Raw genomic sequence first — 14054 nt, 5'->3', positions numbered from 1 at the left:
CTGAGCGTGAAAAAGCCGATCCGTGGCGAAACACGGCAGAATGAACCGTCACAAAAGGGCTATTTGCACTCATCACAACATATTTGAGCGGACAGACATAAAAGTCATTAAATCGCAGTGTGCAGGGGCTGTTACGGATGCCTTTTGCCTAGACCAAAATTGAAATAGGCCATGAGCGATTTGTTCCAGTGTGATCGGCCTCCTCAGGGACAGAGAGGAGGGTAATGAATAGCTATGATGGGGAAAGGTATTAATCATGTGTAATCACGTCTAAAAGGTCCCCTGACTGGTAAAAATGGCACCCTTATGGCCCACACTTACAATCATCTATCAGCATTTGATTGTCTTGTGTTTATGTGTGTGGGTGTGTGTGCATGGGTGGGTTGGTGCATTATGGTCTGAAAAAGAATCTATAATTTTCACAACCAAATTTACCTGCTTTGATTTTTTTTTTTTCTCATTAGTGATTTTTAGAAAAATGATCTGCATTTGTGTATGTGCATGGCTATGTATACATGCTCATGTAGAGGCTTCTCCAACCTGATTGAAATCCTGATTCTTTTGTGTGTCATCACACAGCTGACTCTCCAACAATAAAGCTGATTCTTTGAATATTTGGCAGTCATGAATGCAGGTGTTAACCTGTCTGAGAAAAGAACTAACAAAAGACTAGCACAGAGAGCTCAAAATCCTGTAAATGGTACACAACACACACACACACTCAGGCTGACAAGCACAGCCCCTGTTCCTCAGACAGCAGCAGACGTCTTAGCTGTCCTAACCATTGATTTATTGACATGGCCTAAATTGAGCGAGACACATGTTGGCTCTACGCAATCAAGAAGCTGAGAGTGTTAAGTCAACACTAGAATGAGCGTCAATGCATTCTGACCCCTTCTACCACTGACCTGTTGGCTGTAGAGCTCTCTTTTCAGAGATATTTTCACACCGTGCCATTTATTTTATTTTCCCAAAGCACCTCAGTCTGACAAGGTCAAAGGAACTGCACACTTTAAATAGGAGAAACACAACTGGGTCTGACTGTTGAACAAAAATAAATAAATGCAATTACAGATTAAATCAAGTGTGTCTGGTATACAGTATACACAAACAGGAAGCAGAGCCACATGGATGTTTTCCACAGAAACAGATGCTGCATGGATGGTTTGATTAAGTCAACATAGCATCTTCCACTCGCAGAGTTACACCCATTGAACACTAGGACTACATTTATATAACAACAACCCAAATTCTTATCAGCGCCCAAGATCACCGTTTAATACAACATAATAATATTGAGAAGTTTTTGAGTAAGCGCTAATAGGCAGTTAGGAGTTTGCAGTCATCCAGCATGTATTCTATCAATCATTTGGAGCCATTTTAGACATTCAGCCCCTTTCCTCAACTGTTTTCAATACAGCAGGTGTGTTTCCCATCGTCACGTCATACTGTTTGAAATGAACACAGATGATTTAATATCAATAACCACAAAAACAAAACAAAAACACAAATGAACCCTGAAACTAGTGCTTTTAGCCATTGGATAAGCTGCACATATTTAATACACTGTATGCACTTACGCTTCATCTGTGCAAAGGATTTACATTTTATTCCAATTATATGCATTCCAACCTGGTAAAAAGATCTCCATTAACATTTGCTGCAGTTCACATGTTTGCTCACTATGTGCAATAACATCTCTGTGGAGCTTGGAATTGTGAATGAGGACTTGAAGGTGACAATGGCCACAATGGAACTGGAGTGGAATTTTCCACCTTTTTTTGTCTTTGGGATGAAAAAACATTTGCGATTCCGAAAAACAAACAAAAACTAAAACATTACACAGTTCCAAATAAATGTGGAATTATTTTACCCAAACGTGGTACACCTCTTATCTAAATATTTAAAAAAGATTTTTTTTTTGATAGCAGCCTCATTTCCGTATACACCCACATTCCAATGTTTTGTACATTTTGTTTTTATAAAAAAAAAAAAATATGTATAAGGATTAATCATGGAACCATTTATAGGACTGGGGTTTTTTTTTGTACAGTGACCTGCTCTGTTGCTGTAGAATGGCGCCAAAGAGAGACAGAGAGAGAGGACACTTCATGCAGCTCTTTTGGGAACCCTGTGTTGATGTGTAGATTGGATTTTAGGTGGCCATCCATCAGCACATCAACACTTCCATTTTGTGTGGTCTGCATAAATCTGTCCTCAGCCTCTCACTCCCCTGTCTTCTACATTATCCTCTGTCTTTCTCTTGCTCTCTGAGTCAGAGTCTCTGCAGACTGACATATGCAAGAAGAACAGCTGGTGCAGTGTTGTGCATGTTGAAACTGTTCCATAAAGCTAACTGGTAATGTATCAAAACATACTCATTCTCGCATGGAGAACGCCTACGCGTACGAACCGTATGTATTTTTCCACAAACACTGATATCAGGCTTTATCTCTAACTCTACAATGAAACAGAACAATAACACACCTACATTGGCAGGTGTGACTGATTTGAAACCAGTTCTAACAGCTTTTTCAACTGCTTTTTTAGATAAAGCATATATCAGAGGATCTATGACAAAAATTGCAAGCATGTGCTTACATCGTTTTCACCCTGCAAATGCAGTGAATTCATACTGCCTTCATTTAGAATTACAAGTGAATAATTACTCCATATTGGAAAATTGACTGCATTAGAGAGAGAGAGAGAGAGAGAGAGAGAGAGAGAGAGAGAGAGAGAGAGAGAGAGAGAGAGAGAGCAGGGGGAGCAGGGGGGGCTTTAAATACCCAGGAACATTGTGAGCTAAGATAAAATTAGACATTTAAACAGCATCATCATCCAATGCCAAGCTATAGAGTCAAGTAGAAAATTAGTTGTTTAATTTATAATCCCTATAAATATACACTGCCTGCATATGTATACACAGGAGCCGCTTCAAACCCCATCGCATCGAAACTCTGGAGTGGAAAGAATGTCAGATCAGCGAACAGGCACACGCCAGTTTTCCATAGCATGCGGGTGCCTCCTGTCACAGAGCGTCTGCATTGGAAATGCGAGAAAGGAGGCAAAGGGAATGGCGCAGCAGCAGATGGCTCGGAGATGGAGGGGGTTGTGGGTGGTGGGACTCTACCATTCTCAGGGGCTTTGTGACTCCTGTCTGCATTCCAATAGATCATTTGGATGGAGCCCCAGTGAGCTGCCTCACAACCTTCCCTATGCTCGTCCTCTTAATGGATCCAATATGCTGTGCTTCTCATTATGCATATCACCTCCTTTCACCTGTGTGTTACATGTCCACGGTCATTGTGTGCATTAGACGGTGAAGATGTTCTACATCCAAACACACCTTACCGATGAGGTCAACTCACTAAGCAATGAACACACAGTAACACCACAGCCCAGTCCCGAGAGAGAGATATATACTCTAAATAGTGAACAGAGCCCAATATTTTAAAATAAAATACCAAATACTTCAACTTTAAGTGTATCAAAATAAACTACAAAATAAAACAGCCAGACCACATATCAAAATAAATGAGTGTATTTTTGTATTTTATATGCCAGGCAGTCATTCATTGTATGCAAAATCAATGCCTTACTAAACTGCTACTTCAATCAGGGTACAATATTCAGTAATCAAATGTTTATTTATTAATCACTAGACACCTATTTGAAAACTGGCAGCCTGCACATTTCTTACCTTCACCACCAGTGCCCACCAATCAGAGGCCGCATTTTTATGACGTCATCATGTAGAATTCTTAGAAAGTATTTTACAACTACAATTTTAAAACTACAAAAATGCAAAAACACTAAAGTATTTTGATACAGAATTCGAAAGCCGTTTTCATCAACCCTATCAATTTCAAATGACAAAATCCTATTTTATATTTGAAATGCATGTATCATAAATACCGCCCATCCTTGTGCATGTGTGTGAGAGAGGGAAAGAGACAGAGAGCACGAGAGAGAGAGAGAGAGAGAGAGAGAGAGAGAGAGAGAGAGAGAGAGAGAGAGAGAGAGAGAGAATGAGAAATCAAAGCAGCTGTGAGGGTTTTGTGTGTTTATATTTACATTTATTTATTTGGCAGATGCTTTTATCCAAAGCGACCAAGTGAGAAGGAACACATTCCAAGCATGGAACTGTTAAAAAGAGCTGACAGTGACTGACTAAATTTCCACCAATTTAACAATAAAAAAAAAAAAAAAACAGTTGTGTGAAGAGAGTGAGTCGCAACCATATTCACAAGTTGGAATAAGTGCTGGTATTCAGCAGTAGTACAAAAATATTGTCACAAAGCAGTCAAGTAACAAAGCTAGGCACCACCAATTTCTCTGCATGAAGGGCTTTGTATGCGTGTGGAATCACGGCAGCTGTGAAGTGTAATATGTTATATTTACATTCATTCGTTTGGCAGATGCTTTTATCCAAAGCGATGAAGTGAGGACGAATACGATTCAAGCATGTATCTTTTGAAGAAGCTGACAGTGTCACTACTGCAAGCTCAAGACAGATGTGTAAAGGAAAGAAAGAGTAAGACACAGTACATGCTGGTACTGAGACGTATTACAATACAAAACAAAATGCCACAAAACAGCCAAATGCTTGTCACAAAGCTAGTCACTAATAAATCTACCATGCGCATGGCTATGTATGTGTGTAGAATCAGAGCAGATTACATTTATTCATTTGACAAATGCCTTTATGCACCAGGGCCAAGTGAGAAAGAAGCGGGAGCTGAGCGCACAGTAACCCCTGCACTCACACTAGCAAGTGACAAGTCGCTCATGTCGCTTGTAGTTTGTCTTTCGTTGGCGTGAAGCAAGTCATCCCGCGGCTGGGCACTGTCCAGAATTAACCAAGCAAGCTATTTCTACCAGGTATGTACACTCAGGGGCACCAAAAATCTCTGCTATGTTTTCCAGAGCTTTATTTCTCTTTGTAACATGTCTGCACAAATTTCATCAAAAGGTTGTATATGCACAATTAAGATAAAATCATGATTATAGTTTGTGGCAAGCCATGAATAACTTCTGGAAGGAACTGAAGCAAAAGGGAATTGAATTGACATTGGACCTCATGCGCCATAAAACCATTGGCAAGGAATCATTTAAGGCAGCTTCTAGTGTCAACTGTCGCTTTATTTAGCTTAGAATTGGTAAAATCTTACTTCATTTTGTTGTTTGCTGCTGTTGAAGAATTTGTGGCTTTGTGCACAAATTCATAAGAGCTGACAGCCTGACCCAATTCACAGTAAAAGAATGCTAACCTGCAATAATAACATTTATGCATGATATAAAATAATTAAATGCAGTGCCATCATTACATCTAGACTACATTCCAACCAGATCCTCCGTCAGCATTTTGTGCTTTGCCACACTGAATAATGAGGCTGTGAATTCAGATAGATTTTGGCATCATTTGGAATCTGAGCATAAATACTGTATAAGTGCTGCATGCATCAAGATAGAATAATATGCCCACCTAGATGGCTCCTGGAACTCAGGAGAATATTTTCCTTAAAGTTGAATGAGAGCTAAAGCAAGCCTTGAAAAGGACAACGATAAGGACTGCAATTGGAGAAACATTTCCCAGAATCAGGCCTTCTTTAGGCTTGCAGATCATAAATACATTTGAGGATAAGACATCAACTCTGTGACAAGCTTTCACCCATAAGATTACCAACCTTTTTGGATATTATGAATATCCAAAGAGAGTGACTTTTTGTGGAGAAATTTTTAGGTTGACCACCTAAAAAGTGCCTCAGAAAAAAGTTTAAAATAGATGAGATGAACAGATGTGAATTAATCAGTACTCTGACAGTATTAACATTCACAAGGACAAATATGATGAGAATGCAAACACTGCTGGACACTGAAAGCACAACACAAGATGAATGAAGGTTATGAAGAGTGTGTGCTGTGTTCACCTGATACTATATATATACACACACACACACACACACACACACACCGTATTTTTCACCGCTACTTTTTTTTCCCCACGTTTTGAACCCCGCGGCTTAAACAACGAAGCGGCTAATTTATGGATTTTTCCTGGGTTTTTCCCAGTTTCACAAACTTCAAGCCAAAAAAATGCGCGACATAACATTAGACCAACGAAATTTCCGAACGGAAACGAAAAACGCACCTCACCTGTGTTCTGAGCTGCACGGAATCGGGAGAATAAACTTCCACGGAAGGAGGAAGACAGTGAACAATGACTTTCTTGGTCGGCTACTGTTTAGATACAAGCCGTTGTAGCGCATTGAGTCTGGGTGAAGGGAGAGCTCACTAACTCCAGTTACAACAGAAATCATATAAGCACAGACAGGTTTCCAAAACTTATGCTTTTTTATTTTTCTTGGCAACAGCGTTACGGGTTAGTCAAAGAAACTTAAAAATCAGCATCAGAAAATAATAACATATTCCTCGGTCTTGCACACATGCAGTAATACCGGAAAATTCGGCGGCAGGCTATTCCCAAAATGCTGCTCTGCTCTTGAAGGAGCCACAACATATTTCACCTGTTACACCGTGTAACAGACACTGTCTTTCATTAAAGCCTGTGTAAAGTTTATTAGTTAGTTCATTAGTGTGTGTGTGTTTGTGTGTGTGTGTGTGTGTGTGTAGAATGATGATTTCAAATCCTGGATGTGTGGCACCTCATGCCACATCCATCACAAACCCTCCCCCTTTGTATATACTGATTCATAGGCTACACATTCTGTAACACCATGGCTGCTGAGAAAAGCTATCATTATTCAATTCATTCAAAATTCAATTCAATTTTCACTTTAATTGTATTTGTATAGACGTGGTCAAAAGGCAGTTTACAGAAATCCAGAGGTAGCTCTGAAATGAGCAAGTCTAGTATGACAGTGGCATGGAAAACTTCAGAGGAACCAGATTCAAAAGAGAATCCTTTCTCTACTGTATGAAACTCATGAATATGGGCATAAATATGGCAATAAAAAGAGAGGGCCAACAGAAAGGCATTCAAATAAGGACAAAAGTAACTAATCATTCAATTATTACAGAAGAAATGCTGGTGTATAAATAGACAGGCTGTTCTGTCCTCTCATGGCTATAAGCCATATGTATAAAAGCTGAGACCATTACGACTTTAGGCAGATTGAACGTTGTGCAGTACTTGAGATCGAGCAAGTTGGCTGGAACTCATTTAAAATGACACTTTCTCTGTATGACATTCTTGAAGTCTACGTTCAACTGGTGAAGTGTAGATTTATTTTTCTTCTCCGTTTTCATGTCAAACCATTTTCTTTTCACCTCACCTACAGTAATTCACACGTGTCACCTTTTCTACCATTTGTCTTTTCTATAGCTTGACCTTTTCGGGTGATGTCACAATGAAAAATACAGTATTTTTTTAGCATAAAAGTGGGTGAAATAAGTGCCACTTCTACCATTCTGCCTTTTCGTTCGGCATTTAGATAATATTTCATGTTCCTGGCTCTCATTAAATGCAAATAAGCTGTGCAACACAATTCACACTTTATGAGTAATCAACAGATGCACAATAGTATGATGGAAATCTGAAAATGTTCTAAAAGATTTTCCTTGTGAAAAAAATACATAATGTGTATGTAAGAAAAAAGCAAACTGGGTCACATACTCAAGTACATCCTGAAACTGAAATGACAACCAAGTAAATCAATTAGGCTGAATAATTAGGAAGACTCCCCTGATCCATGCCAGATGACTAAAAGTTGAAGTGACTGAGATGACCTTGCTGGGGGTGTTGCAGGGGAATTATGGGAAGAAACTAGAGCCTGGTCTTTAGTCCGTCAGAGGGAGGGGAAGCAGAGCGGACCGTGCTGTTTTGTTAAATCCAGTGTTTGAAGAACCTGATATAGTTGAAGTGTGCAAGAGTCAGCATCTGCTAACAAATAAAATCAGACTTGATTGGCAGGCAGCAGTGCTGCAGAGCCAGACCATTAGAGTGTCGTATTACCCAGCGGATTCATGGTTGGAGGCAGGCGGATTGACTGCATCTACTCTGTGAGCACCTGCACTATGAGGGAATCTGCCACATAAAAGGGTTTTAGACTACCATAACACTGCATACTTTACCATTACAGAAAGACGATAACAAGACGACACTTCAATATTATGTATATGCAATATTAGTATATTTTTTGCCTTTTAAACATTCAGGTTCTAATTCGATCCTAGAAATTATAAGAGACATAAGGGATTTGCTACCGGGTGGATTTTCACAAAATGAGCTTGTTTTTTGAGATCGGCCTCAGGTGTACATTCTGATAATAAAACTGGAATGATGTATAGAAGTCTAAGGGACTGCTTATGTTACTCATCAAGCAATCCGGTGATGCGAGATGACGGCGATATCACAAGGAAAACAGAGTGCTCGCCATCTGCTGCCCTCTCACGCACATGCACATGCACATGCGCGTGCGCACACACACACACACACACACACACACACACACACACACACACACGCACTCGCTCACACACATGCACACCTGAGGGTCTGTAAGTGAGCTCACGTTGCACAATGACAGATTTGTCAGCGCTTGCATGTCTTCAAGATGAAAAAAAAAAGAGAGAGAAATGGGAGACCTGCATTAAAAGGCAACCGGCATAATACGGGCTATGGCTCAGGTATAACAAAGGCTCTTTACATGTTACAATACCCTATTTAGACACTGACATCTTTAAGAAAAAAACTAAAGCCACGACATTAAATATCTCAACATAAGAATGAGGAACTTTGCTCGGTATTGCTGGTCCAGTTATAGATTTTTTTTTACATGAACAATAAAATCTCGAGTAGTGGGTGAATACACTGTTTTGTTCCCTCATGGAAATTGTGAATTTAATTACACCTACGAATGTTCTCAGGCAACCAGCTGTTCATCACTGAACCCTGTAAGGATTTTCTTATGAAATGTAATATTAGTTTAAAAGGTTTCACCATAGATTACAGAATAAAACAACAGGAGAATATCACAAGAACAAACACAGTGATGTATAGTATATTACATCAGTGTAAGAACTAAAAAACTTACATGGAATGAAAACATTGCATTTTTTATTTAAAACAAAGCAAGTGACATTGCTTCAAGAGAGATTATGTACATTTATACACATTTACACAAATGCGAACTGATCTGCTAACATGATGGCACTATTATGTGGTAAAACAACTGACATAAAATTACACAAATGACAAAAATAAATCTATTGTTAACATTTTTTCCTCAATATACAGTATATAACATCTCCTACAAGAGCACCGTTGAACATTTATAAAACGATTGCTATCAAACGAGAAACATCAAAAACAACTTTTTCATTGTTCAGTGTAAGTGTGAATAAAATGATGATGGTAATAAAATCCATCATTTATCATACAAACATCACCTGAATGGGCTTACTGGCTACATAAATATACATTGATCCTAAAGCTGCATCACTGACATAAATAGATACACAACACCTCGTTAGTTTTTTTTTCTTAGCATGTGTATGGATTTATAAAAAGCTTCCCCCATAAGTAATTACAATCATTCACATCTGAACATGTGCATCATAGTCCAATTCACAAAATCGACATTTCTGGTCTTCAGTCATGTGAATCCCACATGTCTCTCACACACACACACACACACACACACACACACACACACACACACACACACACTCTTCTCTCTATTGTCTCATGCTACAGGAGTTGAACAAGTCCAGTGATGCATGAATGTCCCTTCATGGGAATGACAACAGCACACGTCCCCATGTCCTGTTTTCGCCCTCTCCTTTCTCTATATGGGAAGAAGACATCACTCACAGGCTGATGAAATCATGGCCGATGAGAAGACAAACACGGTGTGCTAAAAAACTTCCTCCTCTTCGCCTTCGCAACCATATTCTGGGAATAGAAGGAAAGTTCTTGAATTGAATTTGAGAACTCATGAGTAAAAAAGTCCAAATTAAATCTGGCCCTACGTATATATATGCTAAATTGGCACTAAAAATCCATAAATATTGTAAATAAGCTTTTGTTTATTGTACTGTAGCTTTTATTTTTAATCATATGTGCTGTTTTATGATGTGTTGATGTCATACTGAGCTGCAAAGCAACTTTCTAATGTGGACAATAAAGTCATTTTCTCTCCGATTGTATTAGAGACTTCATCCTTGGTATCGGGCTGGTGGGTGGGAATTAGCAGAAGACCATATTAGGCAGAAAATGGAGGAGGGGAGGTGATCTACGTATTTAATAGGATTGTCGTAGTCAAACTTAAAAAGCAAAACTGGATTTTGGGTCACTATGGCATTTGAGCCATCTCTATGGGAAAAATCATACTGTTTGCTTAATATGCAATTTTAAAATCTGTACTTTCATCCAATTTTGTGTGAACGTGAATGAACGTGCAGTTTTAATGACTAAATCACATAATAATATTTGTGTGGCAAGTTTGAGGCTGCTCAAATCACATCATAGGTACAAATTCTAGTACAAATGATGTAAATATTAAACCATAAACTATTATTCGGCATACATGCAAGTTGTGTACCCAAAGGTACCCATTTCCCAAATTAAAAAGACTTAAATGGCATTGAATTTTCGATTATTTTCTTTTCCGGATTAACTGCAGCGCTCTATATGCTGCCTATTCGACATGTGATATGCTTTTGCACACTTAATTCGATTAATCAAGTGGGTTTGCAGGTGCATTGCTAACTCTCAAATGTCTCCATTAGACAAATTATGACAGAAACCAGAGGGGTCCTTTCCTTGGCCTTGATCTTGGTTTCACTTGTATTCGAACTCTAAGTCTGTGTCACCTTTTGACCTCAGGTTTGTCTAAACTATTCAAGGTCTTGGGTTTCTCTATTCAACAAAGGTCTTGATTTCAGCCCTGGGATCTATGCATTACAGTCTGCATAGGGAAAGTGAAAAATAGTTACATTACTACCTCAAATGTTAAAGGTCTACTGACTATACCTAGGCAATTGCTAGTTAAATTGATTTATATCATTTAAATCTATTTAAACAATCCACCAACGCTGACTTCTATCAATACAAACCACTTTATATATTTAATTCTACCTTGAAATTGAACTGACAGAAATTATGATCATTAACTCCAGATTCTTAAACCAAACTGCTGAATCTGTTTGTTACCATACTGACCATTCCCTCCCATAAGCTTCATAGCACTGATGCAGGGCTCCTCCACCTCTTCGTCGTCCTCTTCCTCAGTGGGCTCCTCATATGCCACAGGGCCACTCTCTATGACTGCAGGAGGAGTAGGTGCAGGAGGAGTTTCAGGGGTTACTGGAGGGGGCATCAGAGCATTGGGCTGCATCTAAAAATTACAGGAGAGAGAATAGCTTATGTTGATTTTCTGACATGCTTGTATTGACCTTCAACAAACCTTGCATTAATCAATGATGGGCTGAGGCCAATTTCATTCAGCGCCCTGAGAAAACTAAAATCAATGACAGAGAGCAAGGTAGTAATAAAGTGTAGAAAGGAAACAAATGGAAAAACTGGATCGCTGCCAAGTATGTGGTAAATATGTATTCAGTATTGACAGAAAAGAAATTTAGGGAGAGAAAGTTTTAAAAAGAGGAATAAAGAATCTGTGAAAGAGGAATCACTGCCCAGGGATGTGAGAGGCCTAATTAATTATCATGTAGAAAAGTAAAGATGAGTATGGAAGTATAAGCTAATTATAGCTGGCATATGTGGCATAAGGGTCCTCCCCAGGCCGTGTCTCTCTCTCTAGGACTGGTGGCAGCAGCAGCAGGGTTCTGCTGATAGTGGCAGCGAAAAACCCTTGCACAGCTTCAGAAGCGGCCCCTCTGCTGGCCTCAAAGAGAGCTGACGCTCTGCACTGGGTCAGACCCCGACTGAGTTAACCCTATCTTGGGTTGATCAAACAGAGAATCTTGGCAGCTACAGAATCTCTGGGACTCATTAAATTTTACATGAAAAGAATGCGCATGGCAAATAATCTAGGTGAATAATTTAGAGACTAAAATAAAACTGATGTGAAACTTTAATCTTTGTGCTAGATATAGTAACGGCAACAGTAAAAGGACTCTGTTTGCCTCGTATGTTGCAGCGCCCTTGGAGGCATGACATTTTCTTCCACTGTGTACAGGCATATCACTGTAACAAAGTTGACATGACAACTTCAGGAAACACAATAATAAATATATTTGAGCGCTTCTCATAGTGACACATACTACATTTACATTTTTTCCCCCCTAGACCTTTCCTTGGGTTGGAGAGAGCAGTCAGATAAATGCTCCTGATTGTTTGTTGATGGTGACTCCTTTCCGATTGCCTCACAGGAACACATGCAGTTATGTAACACCGATTCATTTAGCTGTCTTTCTTCCGCCAATCAGAACAGCCACTCCACAACAACCAGGACAGGACCGGGAGGTTGCCTAGCGACGGCCCAGTTGACCCCCGCCAGCATTCTGTGTGTGTGTGTGTGTGTGTGTGTGTGTGCTCTTTCTCTATGCCTTCCTACCTCTCCCCCCTTTTCTCCCTCTCATTTTATTTCTCTCACAATACAGATTTAGACTTTAAAACAGATTAAGGAGATCCTAATCGGAGCATGCTCAAACGCACTTAGAGTCTCAGAAGCAAACAACAAAGCAATTAAACAAACACCCTGTGACAGTAGATCCTGACTTCAGAATAAATACGACTGATTGTTTTCTGTCAGTCACAATAGTTCCTCACCTGTGTAGCTGCTCTTTTCTTCTTGTGATTTGACGCAATGAGGGGGCGGAGCCTAAAAGAGTGCAGAGAAACAAAGAAAAAAAATGATCAGATTATAGCCAGGAATGAACATGTGCAGGGACACATTTGATTCGGTGTTAAACCACGTTGCTATCTTGCATCCACTCTGTTACATTTATTGAATTTAGCCAGATAGCTATAATAACACACTATGCATGTGAACATTTTAGCACTAGAGCTCTGAAACATCCCACGGAAACAGACTGGAACAAATATTCAGATTCCGTCCCAAACCGGACTGGACGCATGAAATGAGCAGCATGAGCAGCAGTGGATTGGGTTTCTCCTCCCAGGCTGTGCACCCCTCTCAAAAAACTTTTTTGAATCATTCTGTCTCATCCCTTCCTCCTCCTGCACTGCAGATTATTCAAGCCTAGCACTTTGTTAAGCTCAAGAGCTAAACCATTGGGTGAAAAAGACATCCCCTGGCACAGATGAAATACTTGCTTACATTTGCAAGGAATCGGATTTCAACATCAAACATCCTGCTCTATTTAAGGATAAAATTAAAGAGACTGTTATGAAAAGCTAATTAGTCTAGAGGGAGAAGGGAAGCAGGAATTGACAGAACAATCATGGAGAAAATGACCTTGATTGGTGCCTGTGCTGCTCCTGTGTGTGCAGAGCAGATAGATCTTGAGAGGCTCAGAAGAGAACACACAATTCATGTCTCATTTAGAACAGTCCAAATACATGAAGCCTTAATAGAACTAGTGAAGGCTTGTAGCACAACGCAGGAGCAGACGGTAAAGCAATTCTGTGAATCTAATTTAGAGCAGCAATGATGGGGGGGGGAAAAAAAAAAACACTGTGAGCTTCAACAACAATTTACATTGAACTTAAAAAGCATTGTAAAGTGCACCTGGACCAATTTATTATATGTTTAAATGTCACGCACAATTAAGGATTACACACCACCGTCACACATTTCTCTTCCAAAAACAAATGGGAATTAAATAGGGAAGAGCTGAAAAGGGAATGGAAGAGAGAAGAGAATGCCTGCCATGTAGCAATCAGCCACACTGACACGTTTCTGGAAAAAAGGTTGGCAGGTTTGTAATGCAACATTCTGAGATAGCCTGCTATATTTAAAAACAACTGGTTAACACATTTGTAACATGGGGAAAACATAGGGCTGAAGGCCAACAATGAGAGAACAAATAGACCATAAATATACTTCAAACAGAAAAGAAGATAAAATTGCATCTGACGTTTGAGCTTATCGTGTCCTTAACCCTGC

General features: G+C 39.5%; 1 protein-coding gene across 2 annotated transcripts in view; it reads right to left on the bottom strand.

Moving 5' to 3' along the window:
• Positions 1-9057: 9057 nt before the first annotated feature.
• Positions 9058-14054, bottom strand: part of brf1b (BRF1 general transcription factor IIIB subunit b) — a 61499-nt gene continuing 56502 nt past the window's right edge. For both annotated transcript variants that reach the window (XM_083561955.1, XM_083561954.1), the window contains exons 17-19: positions 12755-12806; positions 11186-11360; positions 9058-9916 (exon numbers count right to left, since the gene is read on the bottom strand). In XM_083561955.1, the coding sequence (XP_083418081.1) occupies positions 9879-9916; positions 11186-11360; positions 12755-12806 (265 nt within the window). In that variant the 3' untranslated portion in view covers positions 9058-9878. The remainder of the gene's footprint in view (positions 9917-11185; positions 11361-12754; positions 12807-14054) is intronic.

The sequence above is a fragment of the Silurus aristotelis genome, assembly GCF_946808225.1.
Source record: "Silurus aristotelis genome assembly, chromosome: 15".
NCBI lineage: Eukaryota > Metazoa > Chordata > Actinopteri > Siluriformes > Siluridae > Silurus > Silurus aristotelis.
Note: the sequence above shows the minus strand (reverse complement) of the source record. Positions and strands in the feature narration are given on the sequence as shown.